Source organism: Primulina tabacum, chromosome 15, assembly GCF_025594145.1.
Source record: "Primulina tabacum isolate GXHZ01 chromosome 15, ASM2559414v2, whole genome shotgun sequence".
Lineage (NCBI taxonomy): Eukaryota > Viridiplantae > Streptophyta > Magnoliopsida > Lamiales > Gesneriaceae > Primulina > Primulina tabacum.
Genome location: NC_134564.1, coordinates 28,026,489 through 28,047,254, shown reverse-complemented (window position 1 = coordinate 28,047,254; position 20,766 = coordinate 28,026,489). Strand labels below are relative to the sequence as shown.

The window sequence follows — 20,766 nt, the reverse complement described above, 5'->3', positions numbered from 1 at the left end:
ACCCTAAAATCTAAAGCATATTTTATAACTGTTTCAGAGTGTATAAGTTTTTATAATTTGTTTGACAAAAAATATTACGAACAGTTTATTAATTGTCGAAATAAGTAATTTTACAGATTATAAGTTGTTTTTTAAAAATTTGTGATCTTTTTTTTAAAAAAAATCTTTTTTATATTTTACTTCTCAAAATATTTTTATATATATTCTTAAATATTCATTTATCATCATTTCTTTAATCATCATTTTATTTACTTTGTTTTTTATACAATTTAAAATACGTTTTTTTCTTTTTATTGAATAAATTATTAACTATAATTTTTTATATCAATATTTTATTTACACACATTAAAAATAATAATAAACTTTTTATTCGAACATAAATTTTTCTAAATATAAATTTAAAATAGATTTATTTTTTAAAATATTAAAATTATATTTGTATATATAACTATTTAAATTAACTCGGAGTATTATATTTTTTTTCGGTAATTTTGATAATAAAAAAATCTTATAATACCAAACACATTAATGTCTTTAAGTATTTTAAAATAAGTTCATCCAAACATTTTAACAATTGTTTTTAAAATAAGACATCACAGCTTATAAGCTCCTAAAATAGTTTATAAGATGTAAGAACTTATAATTTATTTTAAATAGGTTTAATCATACGCTCTCTAAGTACTTTTTTTACTTCAAAAAATGCATTTTAAGTTGGTTTTTAAAAGCGTTTTTTGAAAGGAGTAAAAACTATAATAAATACGGTTGTAATTGCTCCTACTTCTCTGTAGGATTTCTCTCCTACTTCTCTGTAGGTTTTTTCTTTCTTTCTAATAGAAATCATTTCTGCATGGTGTATTATGTTCTATGACTCCAAACTAATGGATCCAGATGAAGTGGCTAGGTTGGTAACGGAAATGAAACTCTCTCCCGATTCTGCTCAAGGGGAAACCGTAACCCTAGATGAGAATGATTTTCAGATCGGTGCAAAACGTATGGATCGTTGCTTGGTAGCCAAGGTACTCTCCCCTAAACTGATTGATGATGCCCCGAGATATCCCGGGTCATGGATAATATCCATGGGTAATGCCCGGGTCAGGAGAATAAAAGGTTCTGACCATACCAATAAAGTAATCGGACGGATCGGCACCCGAGTCATGAAATTACCCGGGATAACGAGAAGGTGGCTGGAAGAACCCACGGAAGGGCCGGTCAATCAGAGGCCAGGCCACGAGAGCACCCGAAGCCGAACCTCCCTGAGAAGTTATACATTTATGTTCTTATAAGGAATCCCGAGGAATACCTCACCATGATCATTTCGATATGAGTGAAGTATTTAATGCCGCCGATCAACAGTGTTTATAGTCGATTTATCTCTGACATTATTACAAGTGGTCAATAAATCAAGTGGACTGGATGTGACAAGTGTGCGATTTGACATGTCAGAACAATAGGGTATAATCAGCCACCCTATTATAATTAATGCTCTCACACGAAGAACGAGGTCATCATTGAATCATCTACTATAAATATCAGGTTTTTTACTTGCATTTACTATCTTTTCAGATATTAATTCACATTTAATACTCTCATTTGCTACACAACAATTATCACAGCCATCACTTGGCTACATTGGTTTTGTTGCTCGAGTGCCCTGCTGACTTAAGCATCGGAGTGGCCACGCCGGACTCCCCTCCGGCGCCCATTCACGTGGTTATTTTCTTATTCGCAGATCCTTCAAGGAGCTCGAGAGTTTACAATCCAAGTCCAGCGTCTAACTCCTATTTCCTCCAATATCCTGATAGTTTACCCGGCAGAGTTCCTGACCCGACTCGTCCGTTTCGCCCGGGTTGCATCATTGGCGCCGTCTGTGGGAAATTGTGAGTTCTAAGACGTTGATATGGCTCCTACCAGAAGAACAGCAAATCAAAACAACACTCATGTTCAAGGAGAAAACAACACTCGTATCTCTGGTGCTGATGGTCCTCCCCCTAATGGTCCTCAGCCTACCATTCATTTAACCCCCGAGGAGTTACAGAAGATTATAAATGATGCTGTTAAGATGGCCACTTCTCACCATGCCAGTCATCCCGAGCAACAACATGAACAGCCGTGAAGGGAAGAGGAGGGGGAATCAAGCGCGGGTTCTAAGTCTCCCACTATTGCGGAAGAATTGGAAGAATTGAGGGAAAAAGTGAAAGTGTTAGAAGGGCATGTTGGTTCTAAAGGCAGCGCTTCAGTTGCAAAAGGTTGCCCATTTTCTGACATCATTGTTCGGGAACCATTACCCGGGCATTTCAAGTCGGCTAAAATCAAGGACTATGATGGGAGTTCTGACCCCGAAGAGCACCTTGCTCGTTTCGAAAACATGGCTATGGTGCATTGTTATGGGGACCAAATTAAATGCAAAGTGTTTCTAACCACTCTGATTGACTCGGCACAAAGGTGGTTCGAGGGTTTAGCTCCTCAGAGTATTCTCTCTTTCGAAGATTTTCAGAAGGTGTTCTTACATCAGTTTAGCAGTAGCAAGAAATATAAAAGGACCGCATTTAGCCTATTCGAGGTAAAGCAGCGCTCGGAGGAAACTCTAAGAGCTTATATCAAAATATTCAATCGAGTAGCCTTAGACGTACCTGCTTGCGCGCCCGAGACAAAAACTACTGCTTTCACGCAAGGATTGCTAGAAGGGGATTTCTTCCGCTCCCTCACCAAAAAACTACCCGGAGATTTCGAAGACCTTTTGTCCCGGGCAGAAAAGTACATCAATATGGAAGAAGCCCAGCACCAGAAGAAAGAAGCATTGAAGAGAGCAAGGGGAGACCGGGCTGTCAGGCCTGAGGAAAGAAGTAACAAGAAGAATGGTTCCGGGCATCTTTCTCATGTTCCCTTGAGAAATGTCCGGGATATGGAAGTTCAAGAATGTAGCTCGAATGTGGCCCCACTCTCTAATCTCACAGTCCGGCCGGTCCGATCAGAAAAGGTCAGATATTGCACCCTACATAAAGAATGCTCCCACAACACGAATGAATGCCGATCCCTAAGGAAGGGGTTTAAGAAGCACACTGAACCGGAATCTCGCCCTACTCGGGAGGAGCCCAGGTCGCCGCCCTGGGTATCACGACGACCTGGACCGAATGTTCCTAGGAGATCGGCTGACATTCCCAGTGGAAGCAGGAGAACAGAAGGGAACTTTAGGGAAGAAAAAAGCAGACAAGTGGAACAAAAAGACCTTCCCCCTATCCGGGGAGTGATCAAAATGATTTCGGGAGGATCTACTGATGGTGATTCCAACCGAGCCAGGAAAGCAAGTGGTAGAAGAGTGTGCTTAGAAGTTGATGGGAGGGATCGAAGTGAGCCGGCTATTAGTTTTGGCCCGGAAGACCTCAGAGAAGTCAGCCTACCTCATAATGATGCTCTGATTATTCAGGCCCGGGTCGCTAATTATGACGTGTTGAGAGTTTTTGTGGATAATGGGAGTTCTGTTAATGTTATTTTCAAGGAAGCCCTGGTCCATATGGATTTACATGAATATCCGCTGGAAGTAGCTGCGACTGCTCTGTTCGGCTTTGCTGGTCATGCTGTGTACCCTGAAGGGGAAATCACTCTACCCCTAACACTTGGAAGTGGAGATTTGAGGAAGACAGTTTTCACCATAGTAGATGCCCCATCTTCATATAACGTAATCCTTGGAAGGCCAGCTATGAACGAGATGAGAGCTGTAGCCTCCACTTATCACCAGAAGATCAAGTTCACGATACGAGGGCAGGTGGGAGAGGTTAAGGGAGACCAACCCTCATCCCGGAAGTGCTATGGTGAAACAATCCGAGTAGATCAGAAAAGGGTGAGAAGGGAGGACAAGGGAAAGAAAGTAGCTCAGGGAGCAAAGGAGGTAGAAGGGAATGAAGTAAATTTTGTTGCAGAAGACGAGCAAGAGGTGGTCGAAATAAAACCCGGAAAAAGTATCCGAGTGGCCCGAGACCTGGAAGACTCCACCCGGGTAAAACTCCTAGCCTGTTTAAGAGCTAATATCTCTATTTTTGCATGGTCCCAACAGGAACTTGTGGGAATATCACCCAAAGTAGCCGAGCACAAATTAAACATCATCCCTGGATCCCGACCTATAAAACAGAAGAAAAGGCACTTGGGGCCCGAAAAAGACAAATCATAGAAGAACAGGTGAAGGAAATGTTGGGAGCCGGCCACATCAAGGAAGTCCAATTTCCCACATGGCTCTCTAATGTGGTCCTTGTTCCTAAGGCCGCAGGGAAGTGGAGAATGTGTGTAGATTTCCGGGATCTGAACAAAGCTTGCCCGAAGGATTGTTACCCACTTCCTCGAATCGATCAGTTGGTGGATTCAGCTTCCGGCTTTGAGTTACTAAGTTTCATGGATGCATATCAGGGTTATCACCAAATACCCATGGCCCGAGAAGATCAAGATAAAGCCAGCTTCATCACTTCTGGGGGCACCTTTTGCTATGTGGTCATGCCATTTGGATTAAAGAATGCCAGGGCCACATATCAACGCCTAATGAGTCAAGTCTTCCAAAACCAGATAGGCAGGAATATTGAGGTATATGTGGATGATATCTTGATTAAGACTCGAGAAATGTCTTGTTTTATTGCTGATCTGACAGAGACTTTTGCCACGTTGGAAAAGTATGAGATTAAGCTCAACCCGGCCAAATGTGTGTTCGGGGTCAAGAGTGGAAAGTTTCTGGGTTTCATGGTTACAGACAGAGGAATTGAAGTCAACCCGGAAAAGATAAAAGCTGTGATTGACATGCCCTCCCCTCAATCTACCCGGGATGTACAGAAATTGACCAGGGAGGATTGCTGCTTTGTCCCGATTCATCTCTCGATCTGCTCACCGGAGCTATCCTTTTTTTCAAATCCTCATAAAGGCCCAGAAGTTTGGTTGGAATGAAGGGTGCGAACAAGCTTTCCAAGACTTGAAAAAACACTTATCCGAGTTACCTGTTTTGGTAAAGCCGGAGCCGGGGGAAAAGTTGTGGATTTATTTGTCTGCCACTGAACATGCTGTCAGTTCTGTTCTCATCAAGAAAGAAGGGACAGATCAGAGGCCCGTGTATTATGTTAGTCACGCCCTCCGAGGAGCAGAGTTGAAATATAGTGAAATGGAAAAAATAGCTCTAGCCTTGGTAATGACTGCCCGAAAATTAAGGCCATACTTTTTGTCTCATCCGATAGTGGTCCTCACCAATTCCCCACTCGGAAGAATAATGACACATTCGGAAGTCTCAGGAAGAATGGTGAAATGGACAATAGAGCTGGGGGAATACGACATTGAGTATCAACCTCGGACCGCCATCAAAGCTCAGGCTCTGACAGACTTCTTGATAGAAATGATCCAACCGACAGAGGAGGAGGTATGGAGAGTCTTCGTTGATGGCGCTTCAAATCTATCCGGATGCGGAGTTGGAGTGGTCATAGTAGCCCCATTCGGAGAAAAAAAAAATTGGCCCTGAGAATCGATTCTCGGATTACAAATAACGAAGCTGAATATGAAGCTGTTTTGTCAGGATTACAAGCCGCCCAAGAAGTCGGAGCTTCCCGAGTAATTATTTACTCTGATTCTCAGTTAGTGGCACAACAAATTAAGGGTGCTTACGAGGCCAAAGATGAAAAAATGCTCAAATACTTGAAACTCATAGCAGCCCGAGCTGCCTCTTTTACCGACTGGAGCATCGAGCAAATCCCCCGGGAAGAGAATGAGGAAGCTGATAGTCTGGCCAAGTTAGCTGCTTCTATGTCCGAAGTAAGTACCCGGGAAATCATGTGTTTTACCCGATTGGTACTATCTGTTGATGAGGCATCACCTACCCAGATAAATTCACGGATGACTCCCCTGATTGAATACATAGTCCATGCCAAGCTTCCGATTGACCGAGTTCAGGCTTTAAAGATAAAGAAGCAAGCACTCAGGTTCACTCTATTGAACAACACTCTTTACAGGCGATCATACATGGGTCCTCTATTGAAATGTATCTCAGAAAGCGAAGTAGAATACATCCTCAGGGAAATTCATGAAGGATGCTGTGGAGAACACTTGGGAGGGATGGCCCTGTCTCAGAAAGCCCTATTAGCAGGATTTTGGTGGCCCCGGATGGATCAAGATGCCGCCAAACTAGTCCAAAAATGCCAGGGTTGCCAACACCATTCCAATTTTCACCATCGCCCAACTGCAAGTATGCAACCAATCTCCGCCTCATGCCCTTTTGATCAATGGGGTCTAGATATAGTGGGCCCCTTCCCCATGGCCCGGGCACAAAAAAGATTTCTTCTAGTGGCTATTGATTATTTCTCCAAGTGGGTGGAAGCTGAGCCATTAGCCAGAATTACTGAAGATGAAGTTATGAAATTTCTTTGGAAAAGCATTGTTTGCAGATACGGCATCCCTAGGAAGCTAATTTCCGACAATGGAAGACAATTCCAGGGAAAAAAGATTACCTCCTGGTGTCATGAAATGAAGATTATTCAATCCTTCACCTCAGTAGCCTACCCTCAGGCTAATGGCCAGACGGAAGTAACTAACAGGATCCTCGTGCAAGCACTGAAGGCCCGGCTCCATGGGAAAGGAAAAGATTGGGTGGAGGAATTGCCAAGTGTCTTATGGGCTTACCGAACTACTCCTCGATCATCTACTCGAGAAACACCCTATAGCCTGGTATACGGGTCAGAAGCAGTCCTGCCAGTAGAAATCGGGCAATATTCTATTCGGATAGAGTCCTACCCAAATCACAATGATCAGTCCCGGACCATTGAACTTGATCTGGTTGAAGAAAGGCGAGACAGAGCTAACATTCGAATGGAAGCTTATCGTAGCCGGGTAATGAAATCCTATAATAAGAATGTTCGGGCGCGAAATTTTCAGATAGGGGACTTAGTCAGGAAAAAGGTGAAACCGGTGGGCGATGTAGGGAAATTGGAAGCAAAATGGGAAGGACCCTTCAAAATAATTCAAAGAATCAGTTCTGGTGCAGCTTATTATCTTGAAGATTCTCTGGGGCAAACTCTCAAGAGGCCATGGAATGCTTTTCATTTAAAAAGATATTATGTGTAAAAGATACTTGTACCTACTGATTTCTACATCAAATAAAAAGATTGTTCGAGAAAGCGTTTAAATACTTTCAAGTCCAGGGACCCGTACCCTGGTTATACTTTCAAGTCCAGGGACCCGTACCCTGGCCCGGTGGACCCGTACCCCGGTTATACTTTCAAGTGCAGGGACCCGTACCCTGGCCCGGTGGACCCGTACCCCGGTTATACTTTCAAGCCCAGGGACCCGTACCCCGGTTATACTTTCAAATCTAGGAATATCGGGGAAGCCGTTATCAAATGCGATGAAAAGATCTCATTAACAAAGAAGATATTTACAAAGTACCCGAAACCCAGGAGTAAAAAAAAAAAAAAACTAGTTTTATTTGGGATTCCTGCTCCTTGTTCTGCTCCTCCTCCTCGTCTGGGAGAGAGGCTGCTGCCTTCTCTAAATCTGGAAAATCTTCCCGGTCAGCTGGGACCAAACCCGCCTCCTCGAATTGTTCCAGGCACTTGTTGAAGCCCTGTTCAAAGTACGGGAAGGCTTTCTTAGCCAACATCAACTTAAACTCAGGAGATTTTAAAAAGTTGGTCATCTGCTCCTCCTGAGCAGTCTTAAGAAGGGATACAGTAGCCTGGAGACCATCAGCTCGAGCACGGGAGGACTCGGCTTCCTCCCTTAACGCTTGTGTCTCTGCTCGGGCCACTGTCAGCTCCGCCCGTATCAAATCCATTTGTTGCTCCCAGACAGCCCTCTCCCGAGCCAACATATGCTCGTGAAGCTCGCTCAAACGGTCCACCTCCTCTCGGAGTTTAGAATACGTCTCCTGGGCCGAGGTAGCCCGAGCATTGGCCCCTTTAGCTACGTTAGCTACTCGCTCGTAAGAATGTACGAGCATCTGCAGGCCCTGAAAATATTGTTCAAACTTGGGGATAAAGCAAGAAAAGAGAAAGAACGGGAGAGAAGAGAAGGGGGGGGGGGGTTACAATTTCCTGAACTTGCAGAAAAAAACCCGGGACGTTCCTTCGCAGAGAAGCATGTTGGGATGGAGTCCCTGAAGGTGTGCCACCTCATCAAGACGAAGAAGGCCCCGGATCATTTTAAGAAGGTCTGCACTGATATCTTCCCCAAAGATGTTGGGGATAACCCAAGGCCTTCCCCTAGAGGGCCCGGTAGAAGAACCTGTCATAGGAGGAGACCGGACGACCTCCTCGACGTCATCCTCTACTGCCACCACCGGCTCTTGGATGGCTTTTCTCTTTCGTTGATTAAGAGGAGCTGGATCCTCTTCGGTAGTTGGGACGGTGGATTCTTCTGGGGAAGAATGGGTTCCTCACGAACCATCATTTCTGCTTCGTCCCTCTGACCTTCAGCCAATGCCCGGGCTTGGCGGTCTTCCTCCTCTTGAGTTTCCCGAGCTTTTTTCTCAGCCCGGGCTCTTTTTTGTTCGGCTTTTCTCTTAGCCTCGGCCTCCTGGAAACTCGCCCTGATCATGCCCTCGGTTGCATTACAAAAACAGCATGTCAGATAACCAAGCAAGTGAAGGATACATAAAGGGAAATAATAGTAAGATAATACTTTACCAGCCTGCGACCCGGGGTGACTGAACTCATCTATTATCTTGTCCACGGGGTCTTCAGGCCGGGACCCAATCCCATAATGAATCAAGTTGTCCCCCCCAATCAATACAGAGGAAAGATAAGATTGTTTCTCTAGGGCCCCCCAGGCTTGGATAAAAGGGGGGAGGAGTTTGTAATCCCGGGGAAGCTCGGGTTGGGAGGGCATAGCAGAAAGAAAGCCCAAAGCAGTGGTGGGGAGAGTCGGGAATTGAAGAAAGAAAAATTTTGTCTTCCATCCCTTCAAAGAGGAAGGGATATCAGTTAAGAACCGATAATGCATCCGGGCCATAAAAGAAAAGACCCCATCATTAAACCGGCAAGAATAAAAATAATGAAAAATTGAAGAATTGATGAGAAGTTGTTTCATACGGAACAGTACAAAAGTAGCAGCCATAATACGAAAAGCATTAGGATGGAGGTGGTTGAGGGGAAGGTTGAAAAATCAGGTAACTCCCTCAAAGAAATGGTGTACCGGGAAGCGGAGACCACTCTTGAGCTGCTCAAGAAAGAAAGCATGATAGCCGGGGGGAGGGGTATCTGGGTGATCGTTCGGTCCGGGAATTTTGATGTCATAAGTAGAAGGGATGGAGCCCAAAGATTTCAACTTCTATACTACCCGGGCGAAGGGTAGAAGTCACAGTGGAAAACCATGGGAGACTTGTGGCCTTCTCTTTTCCCTTGCCCTGGGTACCAGCAGGCCGAGAAGAAGAAGTTTTTGATTTTTTAAGGGGTCGAGAATGGGAAATGGGAATGCCTACTGGAAGGCGAACGGAGGTCTCAGAAGGGGTCGGGGAGTTATCCTCCGATCGGCCCCTGACATTTTTGCCGGACGTGGAAGATGTGGAGTTTGACATAATGAAAAGGGTAAATGAGGAAAGGAGACTTACTAGGAAGAAATGAAGATGGTGACCGGTTGTCGATGAACGGAAAGATCGCCGGAATAACACCCACGTGACGGAAAAGCTCGAGAAAAGAATTTGGCAGAGCTTCGCTACAAGGGAATTTGCAAGTGAATGCTGAAAACCAGTCATATACTATATATAGGGGAAGAGGGTGATCTATACCGTTGATCTAAAGCAGATCGAACGGACCAGATCAGCCTCGAAAATTGAGCGGCATCATTGGGCGGTATATTTGAACAGACGTGAGTACAAATCGAGAAATTATAGTCATTCACTTGCTTGGAATACGGACAGTTCCTGACAGCTTGTCAGAGGGGGATGCGTCGTTCTGACATCGCATTAAATGATCAGGGAAGACGAAGCCCCAGCGTATTATCCTAAGCCCGGGTGATACGAAGTCCCGGCGTATTATCCTAAGCCCGGGTGATACGAAGTCCCGGCGTATTATCTTAAGCACGGGTGGCACGAGGATCCTGCGATCAATTAATAGCTTATGGTTTTCTTGTTTATTGATTCTTAATCTATGCCGGCTTGTTCACAAAAGATATAAAGTAGCAAGATACATTAAAATTTTTATTAAGGAAATGGATTGGCGTCGTATTACAGCTATTCTAGAAGATACATAATCTTGCCATTCATTCATCCAATCAGTCAACTCTTGAAAATAGAGATTGGTGAAGGATTCGGCGGTTGAAATCTTGTTCAAATGATGCCATTCCTTCACAGCATAGCATGCAACAGAGCTTGGTCGGTGGCTAGGTCTGCAAGTCGAGCTATTTCAAGCTCTCGCCTATATTTTCTTGCCACTGCTCTCTGTGCACGAGTAAGAGCCAGGCCATTCTGGTAAGCGATGGTAATATCTTGAATCTTGTACCAAGTGGACATAACCTTTACCTCGATATACTCTTCGACAGTTCTTTTTAGATTCTCCGTGTAAGGACGTAGCTCGGCTGGTATTTGGCTATGTGCACCAACGGAAGAGACTGTACTGCTGCAGACACTGGAACACTTGAGCTCGACATGATGAACTAATACTCATTTCATCCATATCGTCTTATTTATAGGAAGGTGACATTTAATGTTGAAGAAGGTAAAGAGGCCCTAGGCAGTCGAAGCGCCTTCCTATTTACCCAAAAAGAAAGTTGATCACCATCATTAACTGAATACACAAACGGTCAGGATTAGTCTTGAATATAGAGCAGAATAGGCGGAAAGACATACACGAATATCTAGGTGTTATAACCTTGGAATATGAAACGATTTTCGTCGACATAAATCAGCTTGCATCATAATAATCCTTATGGATTGACCGGTTACACTAACCAACGAAGCATATTAGTCCGGGAAACGCAAGGTCCCGGTACTATCTACAGGCTCGAATAATGTGAGGCCCCGGTATATTCTTATAAGCCCGGATGGTATGAAGACCCGACATTTGATTTCGAGACCAGGATACTATTGTTTATTGGTTATTTGTACCTATTTGCGTGTAGGAGATAAAGAAACATAAGACACGATAATTAATAATTTTTTATTATTAAAGAAAGAATCCGGCGAACTGTTACATTATCCATTATTGAAGATACAGAAATTTGCCATTCAGTTAGCCAGTCGGTCAGTTCATGAATCCGAAGATTGATGAAGGATTCAGCAGTTAAGATCTTTTCCAATTGATGCCATTCTTTCCACAGCATCATGTGTAATAGAACCTGGTCGGTAGCTAGATCTGTAACTCTACCCACTTCAAATTCCCAGGTGTACTTCCTTGCTCTTGCTCTCTGTGCTCGAGTAGGAGCCAAACCGTTCCGGTAGGTATCGTTCAGGTCTTGAACCTTGTACCAGGTAGACATGACCTTCACCCAGATTAATTCTTCAATCGTCTTCTTCAAATCCTCCAGATGAGGACGCATTGCGTTGGTTACTAAGACGTGTGTGCTACTGCAATTAGTGGAGTCACTTGAAGACATGTGAACAGATGTTCACCTTTCATTTCTATTCTCTTATTTATAGGCACATTACATTTAATGGAGGCACCTCGTAAATGGTATCAGGTAAGACGAGAGGACGTTCACTGTTATCGAAGCATCATTCTTATCCATCTCAAAATATGGAACGTTTTTCGACAGAAATTTACTATTGATACATGCGTCATTATGATTCTACATCATAGCCCGGGAGGTTTGAGGCCCCGGCATCTTATTCTGTAGCACGAGGAATTTTAGCTCCCGGCATCTCAGTTAGGGAGATTTATTTTATTCAGTTCCTAGTACAAATACAATATCTAGAAAAACTGAAATTCTCGACAGAATTAGAAATGGACAAGTATTTTTATTCCGGAAAGGGTGCTGGGAAAGTAACGGAAATATAAAACAAAAATAACTTTTATTCAGAAAAAGAAATTCTTGCGGACTACATCATAATATGCTTCCTCTACAAACATCATCCACAGGGTCATCCAGCCCTTTACTTCTCCAGTAGACGATTTGAGGAAGCTGTCGGAGTCGACAATGTCCGTCAGAATTTTCCTTTCCTTGTAGAGCATCAACTCGTAGACATAATCGTCCTTGAAGAGATCAGCTATCTCAGAAACGTGCAGACGTTCCCGATACTCCTTCAGCTTTACCACCAGTCTAGGAGTATTAGCTTCCCCAGTCTCGTAGAGAAACTTCAATCTCTGAAGCTTTTCCCAGTAGTGGATAATTTTATGGAGGACTTCATCCTCCAGTTCCAGCTTTCGTTTCTCCCGGGCTGTTTTCATGAATTCTTCCGCCATATCAGGAGTCTTGGAGCCGCTTGCACCTGCCATTATATTCTCTAGAAGATAAATGTTGGTGTCATTGAACAAAGGAAGTGTTGTTATATATATAGGAGAGTGAAGCCAATCCACACCATTAATCCATAATGGACCCAACGGCTCAGATATCCATCGGAAATAGTGCAAAGATATTCATACAGACGAGAAGATATTCGAAAAGACAGGTCCAGGAATCAAGGCGTCATAATAATTCATTTTCTTGGAAAAAGAAGAGTCTCTGACAAATCCTACGGCCTATGTCAGCTATAATCCACGTGTTCGTACACTACGATCAGCTAAAAATATATATATATATATATATATATATATAATAATAATAATAATAATAATAAGCGAGTAAGCAAACAATTTTCCTGACCGGGCACACGAGACTAATCGGGACAACGAGTGGACTCTAGCCCGACTAATTAAGGTAGGAGTGATGATGCCCCGAGATATCCCGGGTCATGGATAATATCCATGGGTAATGCCCAGGTCAGGAGAAAGGTTTTGATCATACCAATAAAGTAATCGGACGGATCGGCACCCGAGTCATGAAATTACCCGGGATAACGAGAAGGTGGCTGGAAGAACCCACGGAAGGGCCGGTCAATCAGAGGCCAGGCCATGAGAGCACCCGAAGCCGAACCTCCCTGAGAAGTTATACATTTATGTTCTTATAAGGAATCCCGAGGAATACCTCACCATGATCATTTCGATATGAGTGAAGTATTTAATGCCGCCGATCAACAGTGTTTATAGCCGATTTATCTCTGACATTATTACAAGTGGTCAATAAATCAAGTGGCATGGATGTGACAAGTGTGCGATTTGACATGTCAGAATAATAGGGTATAATCAGCCACCCTATTATAATTAATGCTCTCACACGAAGAACGAGGTCATCATTGAATCCTCTACTTTAAATATCAGGTTTTTTACTTGCATTTACTATCTTTTCAGATGTTAATTCACATTTAATACTCTCATTTGCTACACAACAATTATCACAGCCATCACTTGACTACATTGGTTTTGTTGCTCGAGTGCCCTGCTGACTTAAGCATCGGAGTGGCCACGCCGTACTCCCCTCCGGCGCCCATTCACGTGGTTATTTTCTTATTCGCAGATCCTTCAAGGAGCTCGAGAGTTTACAATCCAAGTCCAGCGTCTAACTCCTATTTCCTCCAATATCCTGATAGTTTACCCGGCAGAGTTCCTGACCCAACTCGTCCGTTTCGCCCGGGTTGCATCACTGATCAATTGTGAAACTTTCAAAAACCATATGCCGAGGATTCTCCAAGCGTCAAAACCAATCGAGATCGGTCCGTTGGGAGATAATATCTTCATTGTGGATTTCTCCTCCCACATTGATCGACGTCGGGCCATCCAGTCAGGCCCTTGGAATTTTTTTCGGGATCTTGTTATTTTCTCAGCGCCCTAGGGGTGGCAGAACCCTAGATCTTTGAATTTTGATGAAATCTCTATTTGGGTTCACTGTTACAATTTGCCGTTAATCTGCATGCATAAGGACTTTCTCCAGAAAATGGGAACCAAAATCGGTATAGTGGAGGAGATCGACACTCGGGAAAGTGGATTCGTCTTGGGTCACTTTGCTCGAATAAGGGTCCGTATTAATGTTTCTAAACCCCTCAAAAATCTATAAGGGTCTCGGTTAACAAAGAAGAAGAGGATATTATTGTTATCTTGGCTTATGAAAGGCTCCCTGACTTTTGTTATAATTGTGGATGTCTTGGACACTCGTTCCGGGAGTGTCCTTCCTCTCTGTTGGATTCAGGTAAAATGGCGTATGGAGGTTGGCTTCGGGCAAGTACCGGGAGGGGGGGTGATCGGAAATCCTCTTCCAACAATTTTTCTAAGGCCTCTGAGAATAATACTCGGAGTAGTGAATCAGACCACCACTCGCATTCTGTTGAAAGCACTGCCCTGCTTCCTAAGAAGAAAGGTCAGGAAGGCGCGCTTATTCCCCTACCCGAGGGTCACGATTTTTCAGCCTCTGAGAGTCGGCCTTCCAAGCCAACGGGTCTTCCCCAGACCTCTTTCCAAGCCGACCTTACTGATATTATTATACCAGAGGGGAGTTCCGGTAATATTATGCCACTTGGAAGTCTGCCGAACTAGGGCTCTCTGGAATTGACCACCACTCAACAGGTGCATGGCGGGAAAAAGTGGAAACGCAGAGCTCGTGAACATGAGGCTAGTGTTAGTAAACTACACAGCCTGCATACTGCTCCTGAAATGGTATCTACTCGGGATATTCCCATTATATCAAAGAAACGTGTATTTGATGGTGCGGTGGTTCCGACTGATAGTACAACAACGGCGGTGGTTGCTAAGCAACCCCGCCGACAATAATGAGTGGCATCTCTTGGAATGCTCGGGGGCTTGAGAACCAACTAGCATTCCGTGAACTTAAGCGACTTGTCGCAGAGAAGAGCCCAACCCTTCCTTTCATCTGCGAGACGAAAATGATGGGTTTTAAATGTGAATGGTGGAAGCATGTTCTAGGATTCGATGGTTTCTTTGTGGTTGACTCTAAAGGGAGAAGTGGTGGACTTATGTTGCTGTGGCGCACTCCTTTTAATGTTTCTATTCTCTCTTATTCTTCAGGCCATATTGACTGCTCCATCCAGCATGAGGATAAGCGATGGAGATTCACAGGTTTTTATGGGCACCCAGAGTCGAGTCGGCAACATTTCTCCTGGGACCTGCTGTGGCGCTTAGGATCCTTGTCAGAACTTGGAAACCTTCCGTGGTTGGTAGGAGGTGATTTTAATGAGATATGTTTTGACCGAGAAAAGTCTGGGGGGAATCCTCGGCCATTCTTTCAGACTAGAGCTTTTCGGGATGTTCTAGAGGACTTCTCTCTTCAGGATCTTCATGGTGAGGGCGAGTTCTTTACATTGGTGAACCGGCGTTCTTCAGATGCTCTTATACTTGCTCGGCTTGATCGTTTCGTGGCCTCTTTTGAATGGAGACTTCTCTACCCAGCCTCCCTAGTGCAGTCCCTGGAATTCTACCACTCCGATCACAGGTCGATTCTCCTAGAGCTCCGAGGACCGCAACAACAACCTATTAGAAAGCACAATGTGTTCCGTTTTGAACCTCACTGGATTACTGAATTTGACTGTAAAGATGTCATAGAAAGGGGCTGGTGCAAATCTGACAGTTCTCTCTCTTTACCTAACTGTCTCTTGAGTTGTAAGGCAGCACTGCGGGTTTGGGCTGGAGCTTGTTTTAATAACCTTCCTCGGCAGATCAAGAGAAAACGTCACCACCTGAATCTTCTGAAATCTGATTATCTTTGGAAGCATTCGGAAGCAGATATCAGAGAACTAGAGCGTGAGGTTGAGAAGCTAGCGCATAAAGAGGAATTGTATTGGCGACAAAGGAGTAGAGTCTCATGGCTAGCTCATGGAGACCGGAATTCCAAATTTTTCCATGCTCGTGCCTTTTCTCGCCGAGCAAAGAACCATATTAGGGGTTTGGTCTCCTCTCATGGGGACTGGTGCACTGAGTAAAGCAGCATGTCTGAAATTATAGAGCACTACTTTGTGAATATGTTCTCGACAAATAATCCATCTATGGAAGACCGCAGCAAGATTCTGGATTGTGTGATACCAACGATTGATGGACATTCGAATGAGCATTTATGCAGGCCTTTTTCGGCCCCTGAAGTTCGAAAAGCCCTTTTTGACATGCACCCCGACAAAGCTCCAGGTCCTGATGGTATGTCAGTATTCTTTTTTCAGAAATTCTGGAATGTTCTAGAAGACGAGGTAACGTCGGCTGTTCTTCATATCCTTAATGATGGGGGTAATATTGACGATTGGAATGCTACTATTATTACCCTTATTCCAAAAATCAAGAGCCCAATGACGATGAAAGATTACAGGCCAATTAGCCTATGCAATGTCTGCTATAAGATAGTTGCTCGAGCTCTGAGTAACAAGCTTAGTCTTATTCTAAAACATGTTGTTAATGAATTTCAGAGTGCATTCATCCCCGGGCGACTCATTTCTGACAACATTATTCTTAGTTTTGAGACTCTGCACTGGATTAAAAACAGGAAACAGGGCCAGAAAGGTTATGCTGCGCTGAAACTTGATATGAGCAAAGCTTATGACCGAGTAGAGTGGTGTTTTCTTGAGGACATGATGCTTAGATTGGGTTTTGCAGTGCCATGGGTGGAAAAGATCATTAGATGTTTGAAATCGGTTAGATACTCCGTCTTCCTGAATGGTGATTTGATTGGTAATATCTCTCCAAGCAGAGGGCTGCGACAAGGAGATCCACTATCTCCATACCTATTTGTGATGTGTGCTCATGGTCTATCCTCAGCTCTTTTATCTCTTGAGGCCAGAAAGCTCCTACATGGGGTGCGTATTGCTTCTTCCAGCCCAACTATCTCCCATCTGTTTTTTGCAGATGACAGCCTATTGTTCTTTAGGGCAACTATGGAGGATTGCAGGGAAATTCGTAACTGCTTATCTTCTTATGAAAGGGCTTCGGGCCAACTGATCAATTATGAAAAATCCTCTCTATCGTTCAGCCCTAACACTACAGACCAAGTGGGAGATCAAATTAAATTAGCCCTGGCAATACCTGTGGTACAGGGACATGATGTGTATTTAGGCCTTCCTGTGGCCTCTAGTCGTAGCAAAAAGCTGCAATTTCGGTACCTGGTGGAAAGGATTGTGCAAAGAATTCATGGGTGGGGAAATAAGTTTTTCTCGGTAGGAGGTAAGGAGACCTTAATCAAATCTGTTCTCCAAGCCATACCTACCTATGCTATGTCGTGTTTCCATATCCCAAAATCGATCTGTGAGGAGATTGAACATGAATGCGCAAACTTTTGGTGGGGTAGGGAAAAGGGGAGGAGATGCTTACATTGGAAAACCTGGAGAACTCTGTGCAGACCTAAGTGCATGGGGGGTTTTGGTTTTCGCCATCTTGAGTCGTTTACCAAAGCTTTATTAGCAAAACATGTTTGGCGGATAATTAATGACCCGGGATCCTTACTTGCCCGAGTCCTGAAAGCTAGATACTTTCGGCATCTTGATATTATGAAAGCTCCTCTTGGCAATAACCCGTCCTATATCTGGCAATCTTTAGCGTGGAGCAGGCCGCTTTTGGAAAGGGGTCTTTGTTAGAAAGTGGGGGATGGTTCGAAGATTGCAACCTTTGAGGAGCGTTGGATTCCTGGGTCGTCGTGCCTGACACCTGTGCTTGCTAACTCTGAAAATTTCTCTTTCGTGAGCTCTCTATTGGACGGGGATACTTGGAATGAGGATATTATCCATAACCTCTTCCCACCTCACTTAGTCAAGGATATACTCACGATCCCACTCTTTCCTACTCAAAAAGCTGATTTTAGGTTTTGGGCCCTTGACCCTAAGGGCAAATATTCAGTTCGGAGTGGCTACAAGGCAGAGATTGGTTTTTTTTATTCTCACCCCTCCACCTCGGCTCCACATTTTGTTAATGAATGGCGGCTCCTTTGGTCTCTCAATATTCTTCCGAAAGTCCGGGTTTTTTGGTGGAGGGTTCTACAGAATATTATCCCCACGCAGCAGAATTTGCGGGCTCACCATGTCCCAGTTGTTGGATCGTGTCCCTTATGCCATGCCTCTTGTGACTCAACTGCCCATGCTCTTTTCTCCTGTTCGGCCATTAAGCACTGCTGGAAAGGTACCGGTTTCTGGCAGATCTTAAAACAAACTCACCACTTGGAGGCCCAGGACATATCACTCTGGATGTCGGAAAAGCTAAGCAAGGATGAGTTTGAGATATTTGTGATGCGATCTTGGGCTATTTGGTGTGAGAGGCTTCGTCTTACTCATAGTCCGAAAGTGGATCCCCTTGCTTTCAATGTGGAGTGGAGCTCAAGCCGTCTGGCAGACTTTCAATCGGCACGCCAAGCCCTAAGGCTTGCCTCATCGCAGGATCCAATTTGGTCTCCTAGATCCTGGAGTGCTCCCCTGGTGAATACCCTACGCCTAGATGTTGATGCAGTTTTTAATGAAGGTACCAATAGATATGCTCTTGGTCGGATTATCAGGAACCATGAGGGCCAACCGATTCTTGTCTTTGGTCAGAAGATTGAGAAGCCTTCCTCGATTACTTTTGATGAACTACTAGCTATTCTAGTTGGTGTTAACATTTTAAGGGATCATAACATCAGGATTCATCTTATTACCTCTGATTCTCTGCTCGCCGTGCAAGCAGTCATTGGTGTAGAAGAGAATCGTAGTTACACTGAGGCCCTAGCGTCTGAAATCCGTGGCCTACTGTCTCTTCTAGGGAGCCCTTCTCTTAGGCATGTTCGTCGGACTGCAAATCATGTTGCACATTCTATTGCTTTTTTTGCCTGTTCCTCCCCTTCCCCATTTGTTTGGAAGTGTGGAGATTTTCCTTTTTGGCTGATTAATCTTGTAATCAAGTATCTGACTCTTATTCAATAAATTACAAGAAGTTTTCACCGTAAAAAAAAAAGCGTTTTTTTGAAATAAAAATTGTGTTATTTTTGTGTTTGAATAAATAGATAAAAAAATACTTTTTAAATTCATAAAATGTGTTTGGATGAATATCATTGAAGTGCTTCTTAATTCATTAATTGATATATATTTTTCTATTAAACCTCTATAGATGTAATCTATAAATATAAATAATTTAAATAACGCAATAAATTTATAAATCATAATAATATCAATACATATTAAAAATCTAAACAAACCTAAAAAATATTGTGAAACGTCTACTACTCATTTTATTTTAAAAATATACTAATTTTTTTTCTTTCTTTAAATCTCTCGGTAAAAAATGCATACACATGTATATATTTTGCAAAATTTAAATTAAACCAACCAACCTATTATTTAAAATTCTAAAAGAACGAGTGCAAAATATAAAATTGTCAAACCAAACCTAAAAATAGCATAAACTCTTAAATCATCTCAAAACCACTCAACAGCATCAAAAGTCATAAACGTCATAAAATCTTTAAAATCATACTAACGCGGAAAAATTAGTAAAGATCATCGGGTTATGTGTATCATCAATTTAGTTAGTTCAACCATCAAGTCCTCCAACATCATCAAAATCATGCTCATCTACACCGATCACACCTAATGATACTATCGACTCAACAAACATTAACCATGATAACAAGTAATACATATACATTCACATGCAACAGTGAAAATACTTTTAATAAAAACAGCTTTTTATGAATGTGCATAAAATTTAAATATTTTTTCTTTCATCATATCATTTCCTCATCATAAAGATATACATATACAATTCTTTTAAGATGAATTCCGTTCATTAATTGTGATCATCCTTTCATCATTCGGTCAATTGATCAATCTAATCTATAACCATAGTACCAGGTGGCGAGGCAACATTAACCACTTTTCCGTTATATGCCTTAGCTATAGTCAGCGGGGACATCAGCTACACTCTCACCTGTCAACTGAGCATTGACCTTACATATTATCATCTCATTTCGATGGAAATTCGATCGACAGGCTCTCTCTGGGGCCTTCTCCCATAAACGGTTTCTCTCTGGGCCTCGTCCCTCACGAATCCTCATTTCTTTACCGTCACAATTAAATCACTTCTTTCAAAACATTTTTCCTCGCTTCCTTAACTTTATAAAAATACATGCAATAATATCATTTTCTTTTAAATCAAACATACAACACGTCTTTTAGCATTTATCGTTTTGCATCATAAACTCCATAATATTTTAAATAACATTTTGACATTCATTACAGCATTCAGGGCACTGCCAGGACGTCTAACATTTTTCAGGTGTAAAATGATTGTTTTGCCCTCGAAACCCTAACTTTCTCAATTTTATCCTTAGACCTTAAAACGGCGACCCGATCCATCCAAACTTACCATAACACCTTAAAATACACCCATAATCATGGGCGGAGCTAGGTTGGGGGCTAGGTTGGGCTCTAGCCCCACCTAATTTTTTTTAAAAAGTAATAGATATGTTTTATTTTAAAAATTTGTTGATTTGCCCCAATCAATTTTCAATTTCTTGTTCACTCTCTCCACTCCCTGTGACATCTTCATTCTTCTCCCTCAAGTCATGACAATTTTCGTTACTTGAAAAGGCCGTAACTTCACCGTCGATCGTCGATTTTCAAAATCGATTGTAGATTCGGAGTAGGAATGGTGGTGGTGACATGTGAATATTTGGAGCTCAGTAGTTTTTTTATTTTGTAAATGTTAATTTCGGTTTCTCCATCAATCGATTTAGGGTTCAGAGGAGGAAGACACACGATATAGCCAATATTACGAGCTTAATCCATTTTTTTAAAAAAAATCGCTGCCTTTGACACTAAAATCAAGGCAATAG

The 20,766-nt window shown here is 42.9% G+C and overlaps 2 protein-coding genes across 2 annotated transcripts; both read left to right on the top strand.

Annotated features, from left to right (window-relative positions):
- The first annotated feature begins 14,746 nt into the window (after positions 1-14,746).
- Positions 14,747-15,913, top strand: LOC142526031 (uncharacterized). Its single transcript, XM_075630306.1, has one exon. It carries the CDS (start codon positions 14,747-14,749, stop codon positions 15,911-15,913), a length of 1,167 nt encoding a protein of 388 aa, XP_075486421.1.
- Positions 15,914-15,919: 6 nt separating this feature from the next.
- On the top strand, positions 15,920-18,856 carry LOC142526030 (uncharacterized). Its single transcript, XM_075630305.1, has 3 exons — positions 15,920-17,135; positions 17,260-17,327; positions 17,546-18,856. The coding sequence occupies exons 1-3, from the start codon at positions 15,920-15,922 to the stop codon at positions 18,854-18,856; spliced, it is 2,595 nt and encodes an 864-aa protein (XP_075486420.1).
- Positions 18,857-20,766: the final 1,910 nt, after the last annotated feature.

Coding starts and splice junctions, on each gene's coding strand:
- LOC142526031 (XM_075630306.1), top strand. CDS start 14,747: ATGAGTGGCATCTCTTGGAATGCTCGGGGGCTTGAGAACCAACTAGCA.
- LOC142526030 (XM_075630305.1), top strand. CDS start 15,920: ATGTCTGAAATTATAGAGCACTACTTTGTGAATATGTTCTCGACAAAT. Junction 17,136..17,259: donor TAAGTTTTTCTCGGTAGGAG/GTAAGGAGACCT, acceptor TTGGTGGGGTAG/GGAAAAGGGGAGGAGATGCT. Junction 17,328..17,545: donor CAGACCTAAGTGCATGGGGG/GTTTTGGTTTTC, acceptor GGTCTTTGTTAG/AAAGTGGGGGATGGTTCGAA.